Raw genomic sequence first — 24888 nt, forward strand, 5'->3', positions numbered from 1 at the left:
CTTGCATGTGAAATCAATGAGATTGTTCTGTAGTTTCCACACTCAGTTGGGTCACCCTTCTTTGGAATGGGAACAAATATAGATCTCTTCCAGTCAGTACAAAAAATCATTGTATGTGAAGTATTTCTGCTCTAGCAGTTTTTCAGAATTTACAGCACTGGTTAAAACGATAAAAGACAGAGAGAAGATCAAAGTAAATTCTTTTAAATCCATTTCTGCATTTAAATAAATTCTATTTCAGATTTTCTCCCAATGTCTTTTATCTTTTTAACCAGTGCTGTAAATTCTGAAAGTCTACTAGAGCAGAAATACTTCATATTACAATGAATTTTTAGGTGCTCTGGTGGCATAGTCTGCATCATGGTGTTCTGGTAATCAAGAGGCCAAGCAGGGGAAAGATGGGCAATTTCCTCCCATTAAATTACAACCTCAAGGGCTTCAATGAGGGTCACGATGAATCAGAGCCAACTAAGTTACAGTGAGTCTGACTGTTTGAGCTACAATGATTTTTAGGTCTATTTAAGTGTCACAAATGAGTATAAACAATTACTTGTATTTCAGAAGAACACTCTCAGTATAATACTGGTTCTCCTTATTAGAGTCCACATTTATAAGTAAATAAAGTTCACTACATTGCTACCATTTACATATCCTCCTTACTCACTATCTTACTACACATAGAACATCCAGTGTCAGTGAATCAATTCTAACTCACAGCGACTCTCCACTAAGTTTCTAAGACTGTAACTATTAAAGGGAGGGAATCGCCCAACTTTCTCTGTCAACATAACTCAGAGATTCACACTATCAGCCTTTTAGTTAAAAGCACAGCACATCAAACACTACACCAATACAAGGTTATTTGTTTTAATGGATTACTGGTGCCTTCTTATTTAAAAGGGAAAGAAAATGGAGTTTCAGTTCAACCTTCATTCTATCTCAAAGGTTAAGAGAAAAAATAAGCTTAAAACTTCTAAAGAGTAGGGGGTTAAATAAAATAAGAACAGGAAGGCAATTTTAGGAATAAAGTGGGACTAAAATATTCAGTCTTGGAGTTTTCTACCATAGGAATGGTAAACTATGCAGAAACACTTCTTAAATTATTTAATATACGTCATTAGCTCTAACATACGTTACTGTAGAAAGACGACTTAAAGCACTTGCTGCACAAGATCGAAAACGATAGCCTTTGATATGGATTAAAACTCACATAAAGAAAACAAAAATTGGACCAACAAACAACATCATGATTCAAGGAGAAAAGAATTGAGTTGTCAATGATTTCATTTTACCTAGATTTATAATTAACACCCATGGTAAAAGCAATCAAGAAATCAAAAGACAATGCAATGCGGAAATTTGCTTTCAAAAACCTCTCCAAATTACTAAAGAGCAAAAATGTCAGTTTAGAGACTAAGGTACACCTGATCCAAACAATAGTCTTTTCAATTGCTTCCTATCCATCTGAAAGTTGGTTCATGAATAAGGCTAGCAGCTAAGAACCAATGTATTTTAATTGTGGTGTTGGAGAAGAGGACCGAATATCCCATGGACTGCCAAAGAACAAATCTTGTCTTAGAACAACAACCAGAGTGCTTTAAGGCATCTCTCAGAAAGGTTCAGTCCTTGGAAAAAGACATAGTACTGAGAAAGACAGAGGATCTGAGGAAGAGGAAGACCTTAAACGAGAAGGATACCAGATTATCAAGATAGTGTGGACAGGGAAAGGTGCAGGCTTGTTCATAGGGTCTCTGTAGTTGAGTTGACGCACCAAACAACATTACCAACTCTGGCTTTATCTAGGAATGCCACTGTAAAACAATCTTAACTTATAAAGGCCCATATATCTCCCTATCAATAAATTTAAACAACAAAAACTGTGGAACCATATGGAATGCTATAATTGACAGTGTAGATTATTAATTATATTCTAAACATTAATGGAATTAAATAAAGAATAATTAAAAAATGTTCAGATTCAGTTCTTTTTTTTTTTAACCCTGAATTCCTTCCTCTAAATCTTACTGTGGCTTAAGAAACAGTAAAGGAAGTGGTATAGTAAAGTACTACCTGACAGCCTCTCTTTTCAATTTCCATAATACATTTCTGGATCAGCAGTGGCACCATCAATCCTACATTTTCTCTCTCTACAACTTTTTGAAGATCAACTCCAAATATCACTGGTTCACGATTTAGATCTAGTCCATGAAGAGAATTCTCCCACTGTTCCATCAGTGTCACTTTCACATAAATAAGACCTCTCGGTTCAAGTTTGACAGCCAACTGGTGTGTCTTTGTCACTCTGAATAAGGTGGGGAGAACAACTGTTCCATGACAACACACTCGGTTTTTCCTTGGAGTTGGTTCCCAACTAAATACTACTAATTTCAAATGTTGTGCATTTTCAATTTCTATGTTGAAAGTGTGGTCCATGTCTAAAAAGGTTGTCCGGCAAGTGAGTAGAGCTGTTCTTGCTTTGTTTACTGAGTCTACCTGAATTGCACAAAAGACATCTTTTGAGTCTATGCGAGGTGGCTTTAAATCCTCAGCTCCATAGAAATGAACGCTCATGAGTCCAGATATGTACTGTGAACACTTAGGCTGATCAGAAAAACTATAATGTCTAAAAGCATCGATATCTATTTCATTTTTGCTACAACTATTTGGAACAGCTTCTTTTCCTCTTCCAAACTTGTTTTCAGATCCATGTTTCCTGGATTTCGTTATAAGCTCTGGTGAATCTCCATCACTGAGGTAGCCACCTTTGTAGGAATACTTGGCATTCACGGAGGTTTTCTTCTGATAGCTGTGCTGGGAAGATACACTGCTATCCAGATGGTATCGGCTTATAACATTCCTCTTGGCAGCAGTGGTTGTGCTGCCAGAAGGTAGAATGACAGTTCGATGAATGTCGTGATAGTTACACTTAGACAAAGGAGGAGCATTATCTGGACAGTTTGTGTAATTCAAAGTTCCTTTAACACTCCGCTTTCGGCTAAGTTCTGGCAACCTTTTCATTTTCAGGGAAAGTTTCCTCACGGTCCGTGGGGACTTTATTTTATCCGGGAAAGACCAATTAATAGAACCACCTTTTTTCACAGGGCTAGGGCTTGGAGAAGATGTTTCTACAACACCCAATTCAGTCTTATTTGTAGTAGCTAGGATCCCAGGACCTTAAGAGAGAAAAAAATAAGAAATATATTACGAGTGAGATATTGTGATTCTCTATTTTGCTTTTTAAAATAATATCAACTAAACAAGCTTTCACAAAGACAGATTCTCCCTGACTCATCTCAAAGGAAAATTATGTCAGATTCAAGCATAACATGAACGATCTCTCATGGTGCATAATGGAGAGAAGCATTTCCCTCACTATCTATTTCTTTACTCTGAAGACTGTGAAGATGAAAGGCAATAGGTTCGTTTTAAGTCTTTTCTACTCCAAAATATACTTCAGCAGGCTTGTTACTTTACAACCTTATATGGTCATGGTTATCAGAGAAAATAGGAAAGATTATCTATTTTTTAAAATTATTATTTTAATTAGAAATCGTATACTAAAATAAGTGTGTCTCATCTTCATTTATAAGCCTTTAAACATTTGATTTTATTTCAAAAGAATGATGGTTAAAAGATAGTTAATAGCCAACTAAGTTTTTTTTTAATAGCTAAAAACTCTTCTTTGTTCTAAAATTCTATGATAGCCTATCAACAAAAATTATAAAGAATAAACTCCAGTCATTCTGAATACCGAATATCATAAATCTAATAAAACTGTTTTCAAAAGTAGTAAGATACTTTTCTTCTTATATTCGTATAATAGCTCCCTGGATTCTCAAAGCTAAATTAAAGTCTTTTCTTAAAATATTTTCTAACTAACTAACTAACTAAATAAATAAATAAATGAAATCTATTACAAACACCAATATAAGGGTAAAAACAATTTTCAAAGAGTAAACACCTTCAAGTATTTTTAAACTTTTCTCTACATTTTTTTAAACTTTACATTAGACAGCTTTATTCTTCTCTAAATAATTCAAGCCTATTGAGAAAAAAACTTCTACAAATAAATAACCTAAATTGCATGACCTACAGATTGACCATGATAAATATTTTGGTTGACAATGATGTGCCAAACGTGATAATGGTTACCCATGGTGGACATTGTTTGCTGGAGTTTCCCAATTAAAAAAAGCTTAGAAGCAGGAGCAGCATCCATTTCCAAAATAGCTTGCCTCCGGAAACTCTATGAACAGGGCTCAGGTCTTTCATTTATAGGGTCACTATGAGTCGCCTATGACTCAACCGCCCTTAACAACAACTAACACTTTCAATTAAGTCTGGAGGCTCACGTGTGAAGCTGATGGATTCTGGAGGGTAGGTTCTCTTAATTTAGTTGAAAGCTGGGTGGACACTGGTCCAGTCTGGGGTGTCGTTTTTAGTTTTTATTTCATTCACAATGGTATGTAAGCTGATTGGTTGCCTGGTTTATCAGCTAAGGGCTGAAAGCCTCTTGTTACTGGTGGGGGGCCTTTGCATTTAAAATTCGGTTGGGCCTGGGTCTGCGCCTCATGTTAATTGTGTTTGAGAAGAACATTGTTAGAAGTAGTACTGGCCTGTCAGTTTGCAGTACTGACATAACTTCAGGTTGCTGAGATACTGAATGTTGTACCATTGGTGTATCAAATACAATAATGGTTACCCATGGAGGACAGGGTTTGGTAGAGATCCCAGGTTAAAACAGGCTTGGAAGCAGGGTTGGCATCCACTTCTTAAACAACAGGCCTTTGGAAACTCTGAACAGTATAGAAACTACAATAGTTATAGAACAGGGTTCAGATCTTTTGTTCATAGGGTCGCTATGAGTTGTACTCAACTCGAGGACACTTAACAATAAAACTTTCAACCTACCTATTTTTCTAAACAGTACTCTGTCCCAAAAAAGTGTTTTTAAGGACTTCTTTCAATTATTAGAAAATCAAACTGTGTAAACGAAACAACTAGATAGAAATGACAACGTCCATATACTGTGAAGGACATAACCAGTGTCAATAAACAAACAGTGTAGAAATTGTTGAATGGGAACATAAATTTCTGTGTAGGCCTTCATTGAATAAATATACTATATTTTTCATAAAAGAAATCAAATAGTTACCCATCCTAGTTAAAAAATACATGTACAAACAAATCAATTAATGATAAAATATGAACTTTCATCCATTAATCCTGAAAATTAATAAAGTAAAAAGAAAATCTGTTCTAAAATCTAGTACTATATAAACTACTACTTTAAAGAAAAACAATCTAAAAAATTTTATAAGGAAAAACAATCTAGTATTATTCTAATTATGTGAAATTTAAAGTAATTTTTCATTTTTTGTCTAACTAGTTCTTACAGAGGAATTCCCTGCTGACCCCACTATCAAAGGCTAGCATATTTATCCCTTTATTTCACAATTAAAATGAAAAAAACTTTTTATACAAGATAAAAAATTAAATGACCTCTTTAAAGTATTATTACAACATTTCCCCACACCCTTTTCTATGTCCTAACGACAAGTGGTTTCTTTATAGAGAAAGGACTATTTTAAGTATGTCTGCTAGGCTTTTTTGGTAAGTAGTGAATAAGAAATGGAGTGTTTGATAACATGAACAAAGCATTCTCTTGTACCACAAAGAATAATACAATTCTACTAGTTTACTGGTCTAAACAATTCTATAATTTTTTTTAAAAAGTTCTGGTTTTGAATACAACTTTTTAGTATTCCTTTTACATCATATGGCATCCACTTCAGTTTTCTTTTAGCAATATATTTACTGAATGCTGAAATGTCCCTGAGAAAAGGATTAAGATGAAGCTCTTTACCCACAAGGACAAGCAGCACCAGCAAAGGGATGAGAAAATTCAAGAAAAGTAATGTAGCAGATCTGGTGGGGTAGTCCCTACAACTGTGTTTTGCTCCTAACTATAGAGCCTCAGGATGCCAGTGGTTCAAATCCCGCAGTAGAATCAACTCAACTACAGTGAGAAAATGGAGGAACAATGTGGAATACTTGCCTCAGAAATATCCTACAAATCCTACCCAAGAAGTAAGAAAGCTGCAATAGTCAGGTCCCAATTCCTGTCAGCTACTGGTGGCTTTTTTCTTTTACTCCCAGGTAGGACAGTATACTGTTATCATTAAGGAGCCAGAGGATGTAGTGCATAATATGACCAATAGGTCAGCAGGTGAAATTATACCAGGCCCAATTTAAATGAAAGAATGAAATAAAGGAAGATTTTAAATAAAGGACTTGTCTCTTTTACACCTTTTGATTCCATTCTTTCAACTAAAAGGAATTACTATTTTAAAGGATCAATATGGTAAAGCATGGCAGATTATGAAACAAAGTTTGTGATGTTGTTGTAGTTGTTGATTGCCATCAAGTACAGCACAACTCATAATGACCCTATGAACAAAAGGCCTGAAGCCTTTCTATAGCTATCTTAATTTATCAAAGTTTATAGTCTCCAGAGGTATGTTGTTTAGGAAGTGGATGCCATTCCTGCTTCTAATTTTTTGCTAATTGAAAAGTTTGTAATAGGAATAATTAAATCACCAACTATATAAAAATGATTGTAAATTTTTGAGCATTTTCTATCTGTGGAAAAAAATATATTCATTTTAGAATGAAAAGTACATCAACACAATAGGCCACTTATATATTTAGTTTTGCTATTATTAGGTACCATTGAACTTGCTGTAACTCATAGCAACTCTATGTAAAACAGAAACAAACAAGGCAGGATCTTGCTTCATCTCCATCTCTGCTAATCTCTGCTGTGCTTAAGTAATACTTAGTTTTAGGTACTTTTAAAGAATTCAAAACTGGAAGGGGAAAAACTGACACATAATTATATTTACCTGCAGTGGGAGATTTCATCATCACATTGTCCTCCACCATCATATTTTCTGGTGTTTTATGTCTAAGCCTTTGCTTATATTGCTGTACGGGATCTACAGAACTAACTTCATTTGGATGTGTGGCCTGAACATCACCTGTGTGTTCAGAAGAGTATGGCAATTCTTCAGTATTCTGCTCTGCTCTGGTCGGGTCACTACTAGCTAAGACTCTCAAACCGAGAGCAGGAAGTTTTAAAACAGCAGGGCTTGCCTCACCAAAACTAGGGGCAAGGTCTTCATCCTCAGGAATGGGGTTGTACCAGATTTCTCCTTCATCATCTGCATCGTTCTCCTCATTAAAATCTAAAGAGTTTCTGGATATTGAAGAGTTTGTAGCACTAGACATCACGTATGTACAAAATTCTTCAGACGATTTGGGGAATGCTGGTGACAGCTGATGCTTAGGCAGAGAGACAGAAGGAATGGACAAATTACTTATATCTTGATGTTTCTTACAGTCTTCCAGATTAAGGGGTTTCAGATTACTCTGATACAGCCAGTTACGTTTCTTTGAAACCGTTATGCTGGTAAATGGTTTATGATCTCTGAATTCAACATTATCCTTCAAACCTTCAAGTTCTCTTTTCTTCACTGAAGACTCACAGACATTTTCAAACAAATCTGTTAAAAAGAAGGAGGGAAAAGGTAGGCTATAATGCATGGTATAGCACAAAGATAAACTTCAGATCAGTCATTAAAGAACTACTTTTTTAAAAATAAGATTAGTATTAATCACATTCAGGGACCAAAACTGAACAAAAAAGTAGATTGTAATTTCCTTTAAATACAAATTTTTATTTTTAATTTTTATACCTAGAAATAAGGCAATTGTTATGTGTAAAAAGAATTCTAAAGAAAAGTACATACTAATTCTAAGGTTACATTTATTTTAAAAAACCCAAAAACAAAACAAAACTATGGTGCCAGCAAAGAGTCCTGTTTAGAACTTCAATTATCACTAACCCTCAGAGACACTCTGAAGAGACTGATGCAGTTGGCTGCTTTCATAAAGATTTACAGTCTTGGAAACCATCTAGAGTAGTTCAACTCTGTTCTATAGGGTCCTTTAAGTCATAATTAATTCTATTTTGCAATGAGTTTGGTGGTGTTTTTGGTTTTGGGGTTGTTTTTTTTTTTTGTTACAGGTATAGATGGCAAAGCTTTACCCTAAGCAAAACAGACTTTATAAAAAACTTGAATAAAGTTCATTGAATAAAGTACACAACTGTTCAATCTGTATGCCGAACAAATCACTCAAGAAGCTGGACTTTATGAAAAATGTGACATCAGGATCAGAGAGAGACTCATTAACAACCTGTATGATGTAGGGTGTATGCCAGGGATGTGTCCTGTCTGCATACTTTTTCAACCTGTATGCAGAAAAAATTATCGAGGAGGCTGGGCTCTATGAGGAGAAATGTGGCGTCAGGATTGGTGGAAGATCTATCAACAATCTGCGTTATGCAGATGACACAATCCTGCTTGCTGAAACTGAGGAGGACCTGAAGCACTTGCTGCAGAGGGTCAAGGACTACAGCCTTCAATATGGATTGAGGCTCAATGTCAAGAAGACAAAGATTCTCACCACTGTACCAATTAGCAGCATCAGGACGGATGGTGAAGAGACTGAGATTGCTCACAGCTTTAGTTTGCTTGGCTCCCCAGTCAACACTTTTGGCACCAGCAGCCAGGAAATTAAAAAATATATTGCACTGGGGAAGTCTGCTGTCAGGGACCTCTCCAAAGTACTGAAGAGCAATGGTGTCACTCTGGAGACTAAGGTGCATCTGTTACAGGCCATGTGGTCTTTCCAATCACTTGTTATGCATCAGAGAGTTGACAATGACTAGGAAGGATAGAAGAATTGATGCCTTTGAGCTGTGGTGCTGGAAAAGAGTATTGAGCATACCATTCACTGCCAGGAGAACAAGCAGGTTCATCCTGGAGAGGGTGAAACCAGGCTGCACCTTGGAGGCAAGGATTCTGAAGCTTCGTCTAACATACTTCAGACATGTTGCAAGGAGGGACCAGTCCTTAGAGAGGAACATCATGCTTGGGAGGGTAGAGGGACAGCGCAGGAGAGGAAGACCCTCTATGAGATGGATTGATTCAGTGACTGGGGTAATTAAGGTGGGTGTGTTGGAGATGGTGCGACTGGCACAGGACAGAGCAGTTTAGAGCCGTTGTACATAGGGTTACTATGAGGCACAGGCTACTGGATGGCACATAACAACAACAACAACAACATGTGCTAGGATTGCATCCTTTCCCCTCTCTTATGCCGTCTATTTGCTTAACAAACAATCCTAGAAATTATACAAAGAACAGGACATCAGGATTGGAGACGAAATCATTAGCACCCTGAAGTATGTGGATGGCTCAACCTTGGTTGCTGAAAGAAAGTAAAGAGGACTTGAAGGACTTACTGATGAAAAGCAAAGACAATATCCTTCAATATGAATAACACCTTAACATAAATAAAAATCCATACAACAGAACCATGATAAATGTGGGGCAGGGTGGGAGTGGGGTAAAAAAAGACTTATGTGGTCAAGGATTTCATTTTCCTTGGATCCACAATCAACTCATAGAAGCAGTAGTCAAGAAATCAAATGATGGATTTGCATTGGACAAATCTGCAGTTAAATACCTCTTTAAAATATTAAAGAACAAAGATTTCCTTTTGAGGACTAAAGTGCACCTGACTTAAGCCATGGTATTTTCTTCTTTTAACTTTGATCTCAGTGAAAGTTTACAGAGCACATTAATTTGTCATTCATCCATTCATACACATTTTGTTTTACAGGTTTCATTTAATACCTACAATGTAATTGCACTTTTCTCACTCCCTCCCTGTAATTCTGATTTCCATTAATCCTTTTATACCAAAGTCATGGCATTTTCAATCACATCATAAACATGAGAAAGCTGAACAGTGAGTAAGGAAGATGAAAGAATAATTAAATCCCTTGAACTGCATGTAGTATTGGCAATGAAAGAATACTGAATATTACACGGACTGCCAGAATATAACAGGAACTGCCAGAAGAACAGACTCTTGTTAAGAAGTGCAGCCAAAAGGATGGAGAAACATATTTTAGACATGTTATCAAGAGGGGCAGGTTCCTGGAGAAGGTTCTTTTTAATAGTAGAGGATCTGTGAAAAAGAGGAAGACCCTTAAGAAGACAGACTGATAAAGTGACTGCAACAATGAGCTCAAACATGCCTGTGAGGACAGCACAAGACCAGACAACGTTTCATTTTATTGTACAATGAGTTGCTATGATTCCTAATCAACACAACTGCATCTTACAACATCATTTTTCTGCATATACAGAGGCAGAAGTATATTTGCACAAATTTAATAGTAATATGTTGCCACACCATTGTCAAATATCCCTTATTCTTTTCTAATTTGAGGGAAATTGCTATACTTTAGGCACACTAGCAGGAGGGGCCAAACGCTGGATCACCGTAATTAGTAAGGTGGAGGGATCAACAAAAAAGATGCTCAACAAGATGGGCTGACACAGTGGTTACAGCAATGGGCCAAGCATAGCGGCAACATGCAGACAGCGCAGGACTGGGGAAGAGTTTTATTCTGTCAGACATAGGGATCTATGGGTCAAGACCAACTTGACAACACTGAAGTGCAACAAGGGGCTCAGATACAGGGACAACTGAGGGTGACAAAGCATCAGGCAGCTTAAGGGAGTTGTACACAGGGTTACTGTGAGTTAGAACCAACTCAACCAGCACCTAACAACAATGATCATAATTCTATTCCTTCTTCAAACCCAATTCAAAGGCTGCTACCCTTTTCATGATCAAATGCTTTGCTGCCTCTTAGGCTCAACAGCTGATACTCACACAGTAGCTAAGGCAATCACTTACCAGCATGGCTTCCACAACATTGAAATCAATGAGCTTCCACTGGTGTACACAGCAGCCAGCCTTCATAAGGAGAGGTGGTACAGACACCAAGAAGACCTGACCTCATGGCAACAATCATCACTGCCGGCTGAGACTCCCCCCAGAAATGGGCAAGTGTATTCAGTGCACATGGAAGGTATGATATTAAGGTTATAATTTACCACTGGAGGTTCTGGGTGCTCCTCTATTTATGGCTATGACAATTCTACCGACCAGGAGGGCACAAACAAGGAAGAGAATCTGCATATCACTACTGCTCTCGCTTTGACCACGGAGCAGGAGGACTCCAATGGAGGAATGATCCATCTAGCAGCAACTACAGAATTAGGGCTTGAATAGAAGGTACTTTTCAGAGAGCAGATACCCAGGTTCACCACTGCCACTTCACATTCCCCATGAATCTCTAGATTCTAGGATATAATTAAAGACATTACACTCTCTAATTCAATATGGATTGCATCTCAATCAAAGAAAAAAATTCTCACCACTAGACCAACAGGCAACATCATGATAGATGGGAGAAAAGACTGAAACTGTCAACAACTTAGTCTTACTTGGAACCACAATCAATACTTGGTACCAGCAGTCAGGAGAGCAGGTGAAATATTGCTCTGCAAAAGTCTACAGTCAAGCACGTCTCCAAATTATTGAGGAGCAATGATGTTACTTTGAGGACAAAGGTGCCCCTGGTGCAGACTATTGTCTCTTAAATTACTTGTTACAAATCTCAGAGGTGGATAATGAATAGGAGTGAGAGAAGAAAAATTGATGCCTTTGAGTTGTGGTGTTGGAAGAAGAATACTAAATATCCCATGGACTGCCAAAAGAACAAACAGATATGTCTTAGGAAAGGTGAAACTAGAATGCTGTTTGGAGGTAGGGATGGTGAAGCCCCATCTCACATACTTTGGGCATGTTGCTAAGAGAAATTATTACCTGCAGAATGACATCATGCTTGGAAAGAAAGGGGGATAGTGAAGGACAGGAAGACCCTCAACCAGACACAATGACTGCAGCAATGGCTCATGTGTCAGAGGCTGTGGGTTGGCACAGGATAGGACAGGGTTCAGATCTGTTGTTCACGGGTTGCTAAGAGTCATACTCAACTCGACAGCACCTAACGACAACAACACACTCTATGCTGGGAGCTCAGGTGGACAAGTGGTAAGAAACTCTGCTGAAATCTCAATGGCACATGGTTCAAATCCACCAGCTACTCCACAGGAGAAGGATAGACAATCTCCCCCTGTGCAATTTCCTGCCTCCGAACACTCACTGGAAGGTCAGCTATGAGTCAGTTCTGGCTTGGCACACAACATTGTTACAGACTTAAAAATTAATCTTTTTTTAAATCCTAAATATATACTCCGGTAGAACCACAACAAAAACCCAACACCACTCTATTATACACAAATTGAGTTTCAATGTAAATAAATTTTAACAGTGCAGGAATTAAGAACCACAAAGGAAGAATATTCTCATGACTCCCTACTGCACCGGGTCTTTTTTATTTATTCAACAAATACTTATGAGGTCCTATTCTCCTTTGGACTTACTGCAGACAATAAAAGACTATAGCTTTCAATATCGAGTACAGCTCAACATCAAGAAAACACAAATTCTCACCATTGAATACACAACATCATCACAGATGGAGAAAAGACTGAAACTGTGATCAATTCATCTTACTTGGGTGAACACCACAGTTTACACCTTTAGCTCTAGGAGTTCAGGGATGTTTTGCACCTGAAGTCAAGGACCTCTCCAAATTACTGAAGAGCAATGATCCTCCTTAGGGACATGGTGATTAAAACACTCAGCCAGTAAGCCAAAGGTTGAAAGTTCAAAATCCCAGTCAGCTTCAGAGAAGAACGATGTGGCAATCTGCTTCCATAAACATTTACAGTCTTAGAAACATTACAGGAAAATTCCATTGTGTCCTACAAAGTGGCTATGAGTATGAATGGGTAACAGATGCCCTCATGCAGCACCCACAACAATCCTACAACAAAGGCACTATTATCTTCATATACCTTAAAAAAAAAGTATGAGGAATAGGACAAGTCTGAGAATTTAAATTTAAGCTGCTCTAACATTAAACACCCGCCCCTTCCCATTTATCATGTTACCTACTAACATGAAGAAATAGGAGATGCTATATAAGATTCATCCTGGAAAGGGTTAAACCAGCTGACATCTTGGAGGCAAGGATTCTGAGGCTCTGTCTAACATACTTTGGACATGCTGTAAGGAGAAACCGGTCCTTGGAGGACATCATGCTTGGGAGGGTGGAAGGACAGCGCAGGAGGGGAAGGCCCTCTATGACGTGGATTGATTCAGTGACTGGGGTAATCGGGATGTAAGTGTCAGAAACAGTGTGATTGGCACAGAACAGAGCAGAGTTTAGGGATGTTGTACATAGGTTCGCTTTGAGTTGCAAGTAACTTGACGGCACATAACAACAACAACAACATATAAGCATACCCTGGACCACCAAGAAAGCAAATAGGTCTGTCTTGGAGAGCGTGAAACCAAGTTTCTCCTTGGAGGTTAGGATTTTGATGCTCCGTCTCACATACTTTGGGTACATGGCCAGGAGGGACCATCCTTGGAGAAGGACGTCATGCTCAGAGATGTGGAGGGACAACGAAGGAAAGGAAGACCCTGGATGAGATGGATTTATACAGTAACTAGGGCAATAATAGGGGTAGGTGTATCAGAGTCAGGAAGACTGGCTCAGGACAGAGAAGGGTTCAGCGCTGCTGTCAATGGGGTCATTATGGGTCACAGGTGCCTCGATGACACATTACAACAACAACCTATGAACATGGGAGCTCTGGTGGCTCTGTGGTAAGGAGCTGCACTGCCAACTCAGATGCAGGTAATGTGAATCCACCAGCTGCTTACTGGGAGAAAGATGGCCAACCTCTTCCCATTAATTTACTGCCTCTGAAAACCTACCGGATGGTGAGCTATGAGTTGTTTCTGACCCAACGGTAATGTACCGACAACTTTATTAACATGAAAGGTCAGCTATGAGTGAGTTACAACTGGAGTTTTTGAATTTTGATATGAACACATACAACTCTGTTGGCACAGCGCACAATGTATTGTGCTGCTAACTGAAGGACTGGCAGTCTGAATTTATAAGTCACTTCCAGGGAGAAAGATGGGCAATCTCTAGAATTAATTCAATGACAGTGTATTTAGTTTTTGTCTTATTTTTAATATATGAACATGGAGATAATATCAACCAGTGTCCCTCGTATAATGGCTACTTGCAAGAACTGGGTAATGTTAGAAAATACTTTGAAAACTATACAGTATTATTCAGTAATACCAAGTATCTTGCCTAACAATACCTAACTAGTACATACTTACATATACTAATGTTGTTGTTAGATGCCATCAAGTAGACTATGATTAATAATAATCTTATGAACAAAAGATATGAACCTTGCCCTAACCTGCATCATCCTCACGATCTATGATAAGGTCAAATCCATTGTTACAGTCACTGTGGCTTTACACATAAACACACAAAGTACTGTTGTTATATATGCTGTCCATTGGGAAATGAATCATCCTTGACCCTCCACTGGGTTTACAGAGACTGCATATTGCACAGAAGAAGTCTGCCCATCTTTCTCCATAGAGCAGCTTGATAGATTCGAACTACCTGCCTTTGGACTGACAGCATAATTTCTTACCATGAGACCAATGGATCTATCGATCTATCCATCTACACATGTATACATGTTATTATAGTTAGGTGCCATTGAGTGACTATAACATAGAGCAACCCAGTGAACAGATTTGAACCTTGTCCTATCCTACACCATCTTCATGTTCTCAGACACGCTCAAGCCCATTGTTACAGTCACTGTGACAATTCACCTTGTCAGAGGCCTTTCACACTTTCCCTGACCCTCCACCTTTCTCAGTATGATGACCTTTCCTAAGGACAGATCTCTCTTGACAATATGTCTAAAGTACCTGAGGAAAAAAATTCACCATCCTTGCCTCCAGGGAGCACCTTGATTGTACTTCCTCCAAGACTTGTTTGTTCTTTTGGCAGTTCAAGGAATATTCAGTACTCTTTTCCAACACCACAACTTTAAAAGGCATTGATTCTTCTGTCATCCTTATTTAAGTCCAATTTTCAAGACACATAGGAAACAAGTAAAAAGATTATGGCTTAGGTTAGGCCTCAACGGAAAGTCAATGAATCTTTCATTCTTAAAATACAGTAATCCGCATTAAAAAAAAATATTATGGCTTAGGTTAGACACACCTTAGTTTTTAAACTAATGGCACTGTTTAGACACAGATCAGTGCTTGCTTTTGTTTACATCTACTAACACATATTTGTTGTTGTTATGTGCCGTTGAATTGCCTATGACTCATAGCAACCCTATGTATAACAGCCCTAAACTGTGTTCTATCCTGTGCCAATCTCACTGTCTCCGACATACCTATCCCCATCATTCCAGTCACTGAATCAATCCATCTCATATAGGGTCTTACTCTCCTGTGCTGTCCATCCATCCTCCCAAGCATGATGTCCTTCTCTAAGGACTGATCCCTCCTTGAAACATGTTCAAAGTATGTGAGACAAAGTTTCAGAATCCTTTCCTCCAAGGAGCAGCCTGGTTTAACCCTCTCCGGGAGGAAACTGTTCCTCTTCTTAGCAGTCCTTGGTATATTCAATACTTTTCTCCAGCACCACAGCTCAAAGGCATCAATTCTCCTTCTATCCTCCCTAGTCATTGCCCAGGTCTCTGAAGCACAGCAAGTAATAACAAAGACCATGGCCTGTATCAGGAGCACTTTAGTCTCCAGACTGACATCGTTGCTCTTCAGTACTTTGGTGAGGTCTCTAACAGCAGATTTTCACAATGCAATATGTATTTTAATTTCTGGGTTGCTGGTGCCAAAAGTGTTGATTGTGGAGACAAGCAAACTAAAGCTATTAACAATCTCAATCTCTTCACCATCCATCATAATGCTGTCAATTGGCCCAGTGGTGAAATTCTTTGTTTTCTTGATATTGAGCCTCAATCCATATTGGAGGCTGCAGTCCTTGACCTTCTACAGCAAGCACTTCAGGTCCTACTCAGTTTCAGCAAGCAGGGTTGTGTCATCTGTACAATGCAGGTTGTTGATGAATCTTCCTCCAATCCTAATGCCATATTTCTCCTCATACAGCCCAGCCTCCTAGATAATCTGTTCTTCATATAGATTGAAAAGGTATGGAGATAGGACACATCCCTGGCGTACACCCTTCCCAATTTTGAACCATGCAGTGTTTCTTATCTCTGTTCTGACAACTGCCTCCTGGTCCAAATATAGGTTTCACATTAGCACGATCAAGTAGTCTGGGATTCCCATTCTTCTCAGAGTTAGCCACAGTTTGTTGTGATCCACACAGTCAAATGTTTTTGCACCCTTGATGCACACCTTTCTTGATTTTAAACCTTGCAGTGTTTTCTTGCAGAAAACAGCTTATTTGCCTATATATAAATTTCATGAGCACAAATAAGTGTTCTGTGATTCCCATTCTCATTTAGGATGTAAAACCAAGAACGGTGTGCATCAGAGGTGCATCCTTATTCCATACCTATTCAATCTGCATGCTGAGCAAAACAATAGAGACTGAATTGCATGAAAAAAGAAGGTGGTCTCAGGATTGGAAGAAGACTCATCAACAACCTGAATTATGTAGATGACATAATTATGCTTGCTGAGCAGAAAATGAGGACTTGAAATACTTGCTACAGAAGATCAATGACTACATAATGAATTATATCTCAAAATCAAAAAGACAAAAATCCTCATCACTGGGACAAATGCAACATATGACAGACTTGTCAACAACTTCATCTTGAATACACCACCAACACCTTTGGCTCTAGTAGTAAAGAAATCAAAAGGTGTGTTGCATTGGGTAAGTCTGCTGTCAGGAACTTCTCCACAGCACTGAGCTGCAATGATATCACTTTGAATACCAAGGTGCACCAAGTCAAGCCATGGTCTTTTCAAACTCTTGCTATGTGTCTAAGAGCTGGAAAATGATTAAGAATGACTGAAGAAAATCAATGTCTTTGAGCTGTAGTGTTGGAGAAGAGTGCTGAATATCCCAGCTACTGTCAAAAGAACAAACTGATAGGACTTCAAGAAAGTACAGCCAGTGTGCTCTTTGGAGGCAAGGATTAAGAAACTTCATCTCACATACATGGGGCATGTTGCTAGGAGAGGCTCCTCCTTGGGAAGAAGTATCACAGTTGGAAAGGTGGAGAGAGTCAGTGAAAAAAGAGGAAGACTTTCAACAAGATGGTCTGAAACAGTGACTGCAGCAATGGCCTTAAGGATGTCAGAGATGAGGGATGACGAGGATGGCACAGGATAGGGCAGGATTCAGATCTGTTGCTCACAGGGTCACTATGAGTCATACTCAACTCAATGACACCTAATATCTCCACCAAATAAAACGGTAAGGAGTGGCAGAGAAAACCCAAAAGCCCATGACTCCAATCAACGACCTATTGGAGGAGAGAAAGATGGGCAATCCCCTTCCATGTTGATTTACAGCATCTGAGGGTCAGGAATGAGTTGGTTCTGACTTGAAAGAACATAATAACAACATCGTAAATTAAAGCATCGTGTATGAACACATGAAAATTCTCTGCTTGTAAAGTCAGGCTAAGTAGTCCAGATGAAATGTCCGTATTCAATTCCACACAAAAAAAAATTAAGAGGAGCAAAGGAAAGAAGCACAAAAGAACTGAATGTTTATGTGCCCCTGAAGAGGTTTCCTCCAATTCAGTTACCAAAGTTCCTCAAGGTAGGGGTCCTCAGTTTCTACTGACCATTCTCCTTTCATCCAGAACCCTAAGGATCTGGAACAAGGCAATATTCTTGCAAAACTGGCTTGTCTTTCTCTTGATAATAGCTGACTAAATGCTAGGTATGGTACTAAATGCTGTAAGTGGATTATCTTTGTTCATCCCCACAGCAACCTCAGGAGATAGATACTATTATTATCTCCACTTTACAAATGCGGAACAGGAGGATGGAGGCTTGGCAAGACTGACAACTTGTCCAAGGTCATAAGTCTAGGTATGTGGTAAAGTCTAATCAGAAACTCAAACAACCTGCTTCTGGACCATGATTCTGTTAAACAGTTACTATATGGCTTACTCTCTTGCAGAATCCAAATTCTCAGTCATTTACTAGTGCAAGGTGAGACTAATATAGAAGAAAATGCCCAAATTAATCATTCATAAATTATAAATAAAAATCATTCAAAGTATAAATTCACAGAAGCAGAAAGAAATCAGGTGCTCTGCTCTAATGGAAGTTAAAGAATCACATATGATAGAATACTCTGCAAAACTTAAATAAATTTATCAGCCATAGATCTCTAGAATCTCACTACTATTCAGACTGCAGTTAACCCAAAAACAGTATCTACACTGGGAGTTTGGGAAATGCAGAAACTCAGATCCTCCCCTGTACCTTCTTGAATATGCATTTTAAGCACATCTCCAGGGAATGTGTATGCCCCTTAAACTTGACAGGCGGTGCTGTTGATCTGTAAACCACACTTCAGGGGCAAAGGCCTACAAAGGGGTTTTAGTGGTTCTCAAAACATACACATGTTGGGAACCAGTGATCTAGAAATGTAGGACATTCATAACAACACAACATTATTTTCTGCTGAATTTGTACTTTTCAAAGTTTTCCAACCGCAAGCAATGCCAACGTTTTATGGCACTATTCCAAAAAAAAAAAAAAAAAGAAACTGCACTTACTTTTAAGGCTACAGTGGGAGAATTGCTCAAAGAAGAATTTAAAGTCGATGACAGTAAAATAAACTGGTACATCTTGGAAGGGGTGTATCTGGAGTGTTCTTTGGAGTCAAGAATGATGAGGCTTCGTCTCACATTCCTTGGAGAGGGGTAAGAGGCTGGGAAGGGTTAAGGGTCAGCAAAGGGGAGGAAGACCCTCAACCAGGTGGACTGACATGGTGACTACTGCAACGGGCTTCAGTGTGTTAGGAAGTGTGAGGATGCACAGGATGGAAAAAGGTTCAGATCTTTTGTTCATAGGGTCACTATGAGTCATAATTGACTCGATGGCACCTAACAATAACTGTGATCATATCTGAGAGGAGGTTCAATGCATAAAAGAAACTGCTGGGGGGAAAATACATCAAGACCTGCAGATCAAGGACATAAGAAATCCTCTGTAACTAACTGAGTAAAGACTAGAGTTACAAGGGATTCTGCATCTATTAATTAGATAATGCACAAGATCATACTGGTGAATTAAAACTACTTTTAATTGCTTACAGAAAGAACTGCCTAAATATTTTAGATAAAATATTAACAATTACAGGTCAGGGTTTGTTTTTTCTTTCAAGAGATCCTGTAGCAGGAAAACTGTTGTCAAAGAAGGCTTTTTTTAAAAAAAGCAATACAAAGAGTTCAATCTAATACCTTTGAATTTACTTCTGAGTTAAAATCTATTTTTATAATTCTTTAAACCTTAATTGACTTTATAGATTTAAAATAAAGTTAAGTTTGGCAGAGGCTAAGAATTCTTCATAAATTTTTAGGCTTGCAGAAAACTGACAATACTTGCTATGTATTAAGGCTTTGTTATTGTTATGTACTGTGGAGTCAAAAAACGACTTATAGCTGATCCACCCGCAGGTTTCAGAGATATAACACTCAGGAAGAAGTCTGCCCATCTTCTCCAGAGCAGCTGGCAGATACCAACAGCCTTTGCACTGGCAGTAAAACTCCTTACCCACTCAACCACCAGATCTCCCTTTAGATTTCTTAAACTTCTCAGTCAGAAACAAATTAGCTAATCTGTGAATACTAAATACCTAACAGCTTCATATAAAAAGGAATGAATTACTGAGGTTTTGTTTAGCTGAATAGAAGACAGAAAATGATTGTGGCTTCCATTTGTCATATGGTTCCAAAAGTCTTCAATAAAAAATGGACATATTTCCCCTATATTACAGAGATAATTTTAAGGTTTTATTTTTGTTTCCTTTAAAGTCAGCAGTTTCATTCAGTTAGATGCATGGTGGGAAAATAAACTAATTCCTTCCCTAAGAAAAGCTCTATTTATTATCGCTTTTAAAAATTCTCAGACTACAATGGAAGGCACTAAGTTATTAAATTATGGTATTTTACCTAGATTCAGTGCCCAGGAAATGCAATCAGTTAAACCATTTCCTACTGAAAGGGTGGCAGTTCAAACCCAACAGAGACTCCGTGAGAGAAAGACCTTATTTGCTTTCATAAAGCTTCTAGCCTGAGTCAGAATAGACTCAATGCCACATAACAACATCCTTTTATGCCAATGAAATGGAATATTTAAATCTGAGGGAGAAGTTTGACAGGTGCGTATTACCAACTCAGTTTCAAAAACTTTTCAAGTTTACATGAGCCAGAATTTAAAAAAAAAAAAAAAAATTAAAAACGAAACGTCTGATTTATCCTCTTTGTGCCCCTAGAAATTTTGTGAAGTTTATTTCTCTCGATTGTTTTCTAATTACTGGCTAAAAAATCTTGGTATGTCTAAACGCAAACCTATAAGATTTGTCATTTTTACTAGAAAAACTGCCCTCTACTTTGAACATGTTGTTATATCTCAGCATTTAATCTTTTTTATATTATTACTGACACATAAGTCCAAGTTCCTGAAAAATTTTTTCTTCTTAACTGTGAAGTTCAAAAGATCTGTTTTTGGCTGTTTTACAGTACTGTACTTCTCTCCGAAAAAATATTTTGCTATCTAGAGATTCCTTGGACTGATAACATCTTTCAGCACAAATTAAAAATCATGAATATAAAAAAGTGAGAGCTAAATCCTATTATAAAATCAGATATAACTTTTCAAATTAATTTACTTATATTTAAACATTTTTTTTTTACAAATCACTTTGTCTTCATTCTTTTCAAAAACAAATACGTGAAACAACTTTCGTTGACTAAAATACTAGCGCCCAAATACACACTGAATTTGTTACAAGAACTCACATGAGGGGGGAAGTAATTTGGGAGGAAACCCTTGATCTTCAACAATACAGTAAAAAGATTACTTCCTTTATTGTTTCCCCCTCTTAAGGGTTAGGGTGGGGTAGAAAGAAGGAAGGAGGGTGTGAAATTCTACCTACTAACTAAAAATTTTCCTTATGATAGCTTTGGTTTGGCTGGTGCTGGTTTATGTTTATTTGTGTGTGCTTTATACCTAATGGAGAGGAAGAGAAAAAAGATATAATGAGCAAAATGACAGTTTATGAAGCTGGTAAAGTCTACGTTGGATCCAATTCAAATTCACAAGCTCCACAGAAGTCTACGGATTTGCCTAGAGCTACGAAGAATAAAAACCAAAGCAGCACCGCCCTTCTCTAAGACTACTAAAGTGTGGTGAACTTGAAGCACTCTTGTGCTAAGGAGTAAGTACGCTGGCGCTTACGGAGGAAACACAACACATACGCACACACACACCCCTCCTACCATCACGCTTGTGCAAGGAATAAATACCCTTGGCTCTTATGGAAGAAACATGAAACATTAACTCACACACCCACCCCTCCTATCACCCTTCAGTAGATTCGGACTCACAGGGATCCCACAGGACCGAGATGAATCGACTACAGGGTTTCCAAAACTCTACTTCTTAGTAAAGTAGATTACCACATCTTTTTCCAGCAGCGGAGCAGCTGGGGGTAGGTTTGAACTTTAGACCTTCTGAGTAGCAGCCAAGCACTTAACCACTGCACCACCAGGACTCCCACAAAAAAAATAAATCAAAACTTCACGCCATTATCCTTTTTTAAAATGTAAAACGAGTGGCTGCATTATAAACCTCGAAACAGCTACAAGCGTTCACACACCTGTCTGCAAAAAAACAGTCCTAATTCTCCGTTCTTAGGGCAGAAAGCTCCGTGGTAAACAAGCACGCCCTCAGTGTTAGCAGTGAGTATCCTCTGCAAAGGACTTTACCTGTCAGAGTAATTCTTTGGTCTGGAGACACCGCAAGGGCTTGGCTAGCGCGCACTTTCAAAGTGCCCAGATCCGGGGAGGCTGCCTGCGAGCCGGTGACTTTGGGGGGTGTCCCACGCGCGCGACCTTTCATTCCCAGGGACAGCAGGCGTCCTTTGTACATCCACTTCTGCAACTTTTTTACTGTCACCGCCGGCGGCTTCAGAAAGAGGGAGCCCTCCTGGCCGTCTCCTTTGCCACTTCGCATTACAGAAGCCCCCGAAGGATCCCTGAAAGGGCTCCGTAAGGAGCGGCCAGGGTCCCCGGCCTCGGGAAGCAGGAGACCGGCCGGAGTGGCGGCGGGGCAGCTCCCCCCGGTCCAGCCGTCCATCCCGCCTCCACGTGGCGGGGGAACGTCCTGGTCCCCGCGTGCGCCGCACCTGATCCAGCTGTCGCTCGGCCACCGCTGTAAGGGAGGCGCGGTGACACCCACCAAGAGGCTCTCTAGGCTTCTGCTGCAGGGCAGCCGCATCCGAGGAGTCCGCAGGCGACCTCCCCCCGACTCGCTCGGAGGCGACCGGGGCGGGGACACCTGCCGCTGAAGGTGGCCGCCGCCTCCCAACTCCCAGTCCCGCGGACAAGCAAAGTGGTCCGCAGCGCCACGGGGGGAAGGCGGCTGGTCTGGAGCCCAGGCTCCTGCAGGAAAGTAGTGATCCGCCAAGCCCCCGCCGCCCCGCCGTGCGCCCGAGTCAGGGGGCAGGTCGTGCATGGCCTGGATCAGCAGATAATAGGCCTCTCGCAACTGGGTCCGCAGCCTGCCCGTCTCCAGACAGCCGCCCTCCGCCCCCGGGGAGGAGCCCGCCGCTGGGGAAGGCGGGGGCCGCCCCTCCGCCTCCGCCCCCTCAACCCTGGGCGCGGGCTGGGAGCCGCCGGGCAGGTTCTCGTAGTAGTCGGCGGCGTCCCCACCGTCGTCCTCTCCGCTGTCCTCCAAGCCCCTCGGGGCATGCGGAAAGGAGAGCCTGTGCTTAAGGGGAGCGGCCTCCAGCTCGCTGCAAGCACGAGCCCTCAGAGTCCCCCACTGCTCCAGGCGTCCTCCAGGATCCCGCGCCTCGAGCCCCCATGCCTGAGGCGACGACGGGAATGGTTCCAGGCTCTGCCAAGCTCCTCGGCTGTCCTCGTGTGCAGGAGCAGTCGGAGCACTCTCATCGGCAGCTCCGGTCGCTACAGCGGTCGCTGCAGCGGCCACCCGGAGCCCGAGACCCCCAGCGCCGCGGGGACCCCGCCTTCCCCGGAGCCTGGAGAGCGTCCTCCTCAGAGGGTCGGCCATTCCCTCCACCTCAAAGATCAGGCTCGCCTCCACAGGGGAAAGAGGCTGGAGCTCTGCTCCAGAGAATACCGTGCTCGCTGAGGCGGCGGTGGCGGTGGCTGCTCCCCATGACCGACGCTGGCCCTCGCGGGCTCCTCGCATACTTGGCATAACTCTGCAGCGGCAAGGGGTGGGGGAGGGCGGCGATGCCGCAGCGCGCATGCCCCAGAGCTCCGGGCCGCGACGGGGCGCGCGGGCGGCAGAGCTGCGTCCCGGGAGTGGGCGCGCTTCACTGGGCCGAGCGGAGGGAGCTCAGGGAGGCGAGGGCCAGTAGTCAGTGCGGGAAGGGCGCTGGAAGAGTTGAAGAAGGAAGGACGAACAAGGGAAGACTGAGTCTAGAACGGATGGCGGCAACCAGGGTTTTGGTTAGGGAGCAGCAGAAAAAGGGAAAGTGCCCTCCTGACTGCCATCACATCACCCCCCACCAGCAGCTCCACCCCCTTGCCTCTTGCCTGAGGCCTGTCTAAAGCATGAAAAGTCTCCTTTGGAGAGAAAATAGTACTTTGAGGAACAAGTATAAGTGTATTTCATTTAGTGCATTGTAGTCCAAAAACACTCCTTTAATTGCACAAGGAGTTAGCTGAAACCTTTTGTCAAGAAAAGCACCAAGATAACTTCAAAAATGGTAGCAGGAAATAACTGCACAATTTGAAGAATGTAATCAGTGTCGCTTAATTGTACACGTAGAAATTGTTGAAATCGAGCCTTTACTGTGTATATTTACAGTGAGAAAAATCATCAACGAATGTCTCACCTATTAAGTGTATTGTCCATTTTTCTTCCAGTCAACTGCATTCTAGCACAAATAGTACATTAACCAAACACTTGTAAACTGGAGCCACAATATACTGGCCCCCAGGACTCCCCTACAAGAGTAACATTAAAAGCAGTGTTCGAATATTTGAAAAGTTTTAATGCTTTCTTTTGATTAAGACAATGACTTGAGCACGACTAAATTGCGATTGAGAAACAGTGTAACCTGGAAATTCCAATTCGATCCCAGAACATCTAAATCCCATGTTCTCTGTACCACTTTTAGAGTGTCCCTTAAAGTCACAGATCAATGAAAATCATTGATTCATAAAATTCAATGTTGTCTTCATCCCTGATTTCATGGTTACACTTTTTATACATTAAGGCTTTTTGTCTGTGTTACTCATGAATATATTCCTAAACCTACTACAAAATCTGCCCAAATTTATTGAGTAAATGAAAGTTTTCATTATTAAGAAAATATCACTTTATTTCCAAGTGTCTTTTCTTAAGTATGCTGTTTTTGTACAAATGTCACTAAATGTGTTTTGTTTTACATTACATTTATTAATACTTAGTCTCTGCATTATTAACATCAAGAGAACAAAGATTCTCACCACTGGGCCAATTGGCAGCTTCGTGATAGAGATAAGATTGAGATTGTTAGTAACTTCATCTTGCTTGGAACACTCTTGGCACCAGCAGTCAGGAAATAAAAAAATCAAATTACATTGGAAAAGTCTGCTGTCAGGGACTGAAGAGCAATGATGACAGTCTAGAGACTAAGATGTGCCTGATAAGATGTGGTCTTCACAATTACTTGTTATGCATCCAAGAGCTAGACAATAAGGATGATAAAAGGAGAATCAATGCCCTTGAGTT

The 24888-nt window shown here is 40.2% G+C and overlaps 1 protein-coding gene across 1 annotated transcript in view; it reads right to left on the reverse strand.

The window, feature by feature from the left end:
* SYDE2 (synapse defective 1, Rho GTPase, homolog 2 (C. elegans)) overlaps nucleotides 1-22656 on the reverse strand; it is a 44824-nt gene extending 22168 nt beyond the window's left edge. Inside the window, exons 1-3 of the mRNA XM_006898364.1 lie at nucleotides 21909-22656; nucleotides 6906-7565; nucleotides 2071-3173 (exon numbers count right to left, since the gene is read on the reverse strand). Coding sequence (XP_006898426.1) covers nucleotides 2071-3173; nucleotides 6906-7565; nucleotides 21909-22656 — 2511 coding nt within the window. The remainder of the gene's footprint in view (nucleotides 1-2070; nucleotides 3174-6905; nucleotides 7566-21908) is intronic.
* Between the last annotated feature and the right edge of the window lie 2232 nt (nucleotides 22657-24888).

Source organism: Elephantulus edwardii, unplaced genomic scaffold (genome assembly GCF_000299155.1).
Source record: "Elephantulus edwardii isolate Elephantulus edwardi_28Jun2011 unplaced genomic scaffold, EleEdw1.0 scaffold00227, whole genome shotgun sequence".
Classification (NCBI taxonomy): domain Eukaryota; kingdom Metazoa; phylum Chordata; class Mammalia; order Macroscelidea; family Macroscelididae; genus Elephantulus; species Elephantulus edwardii.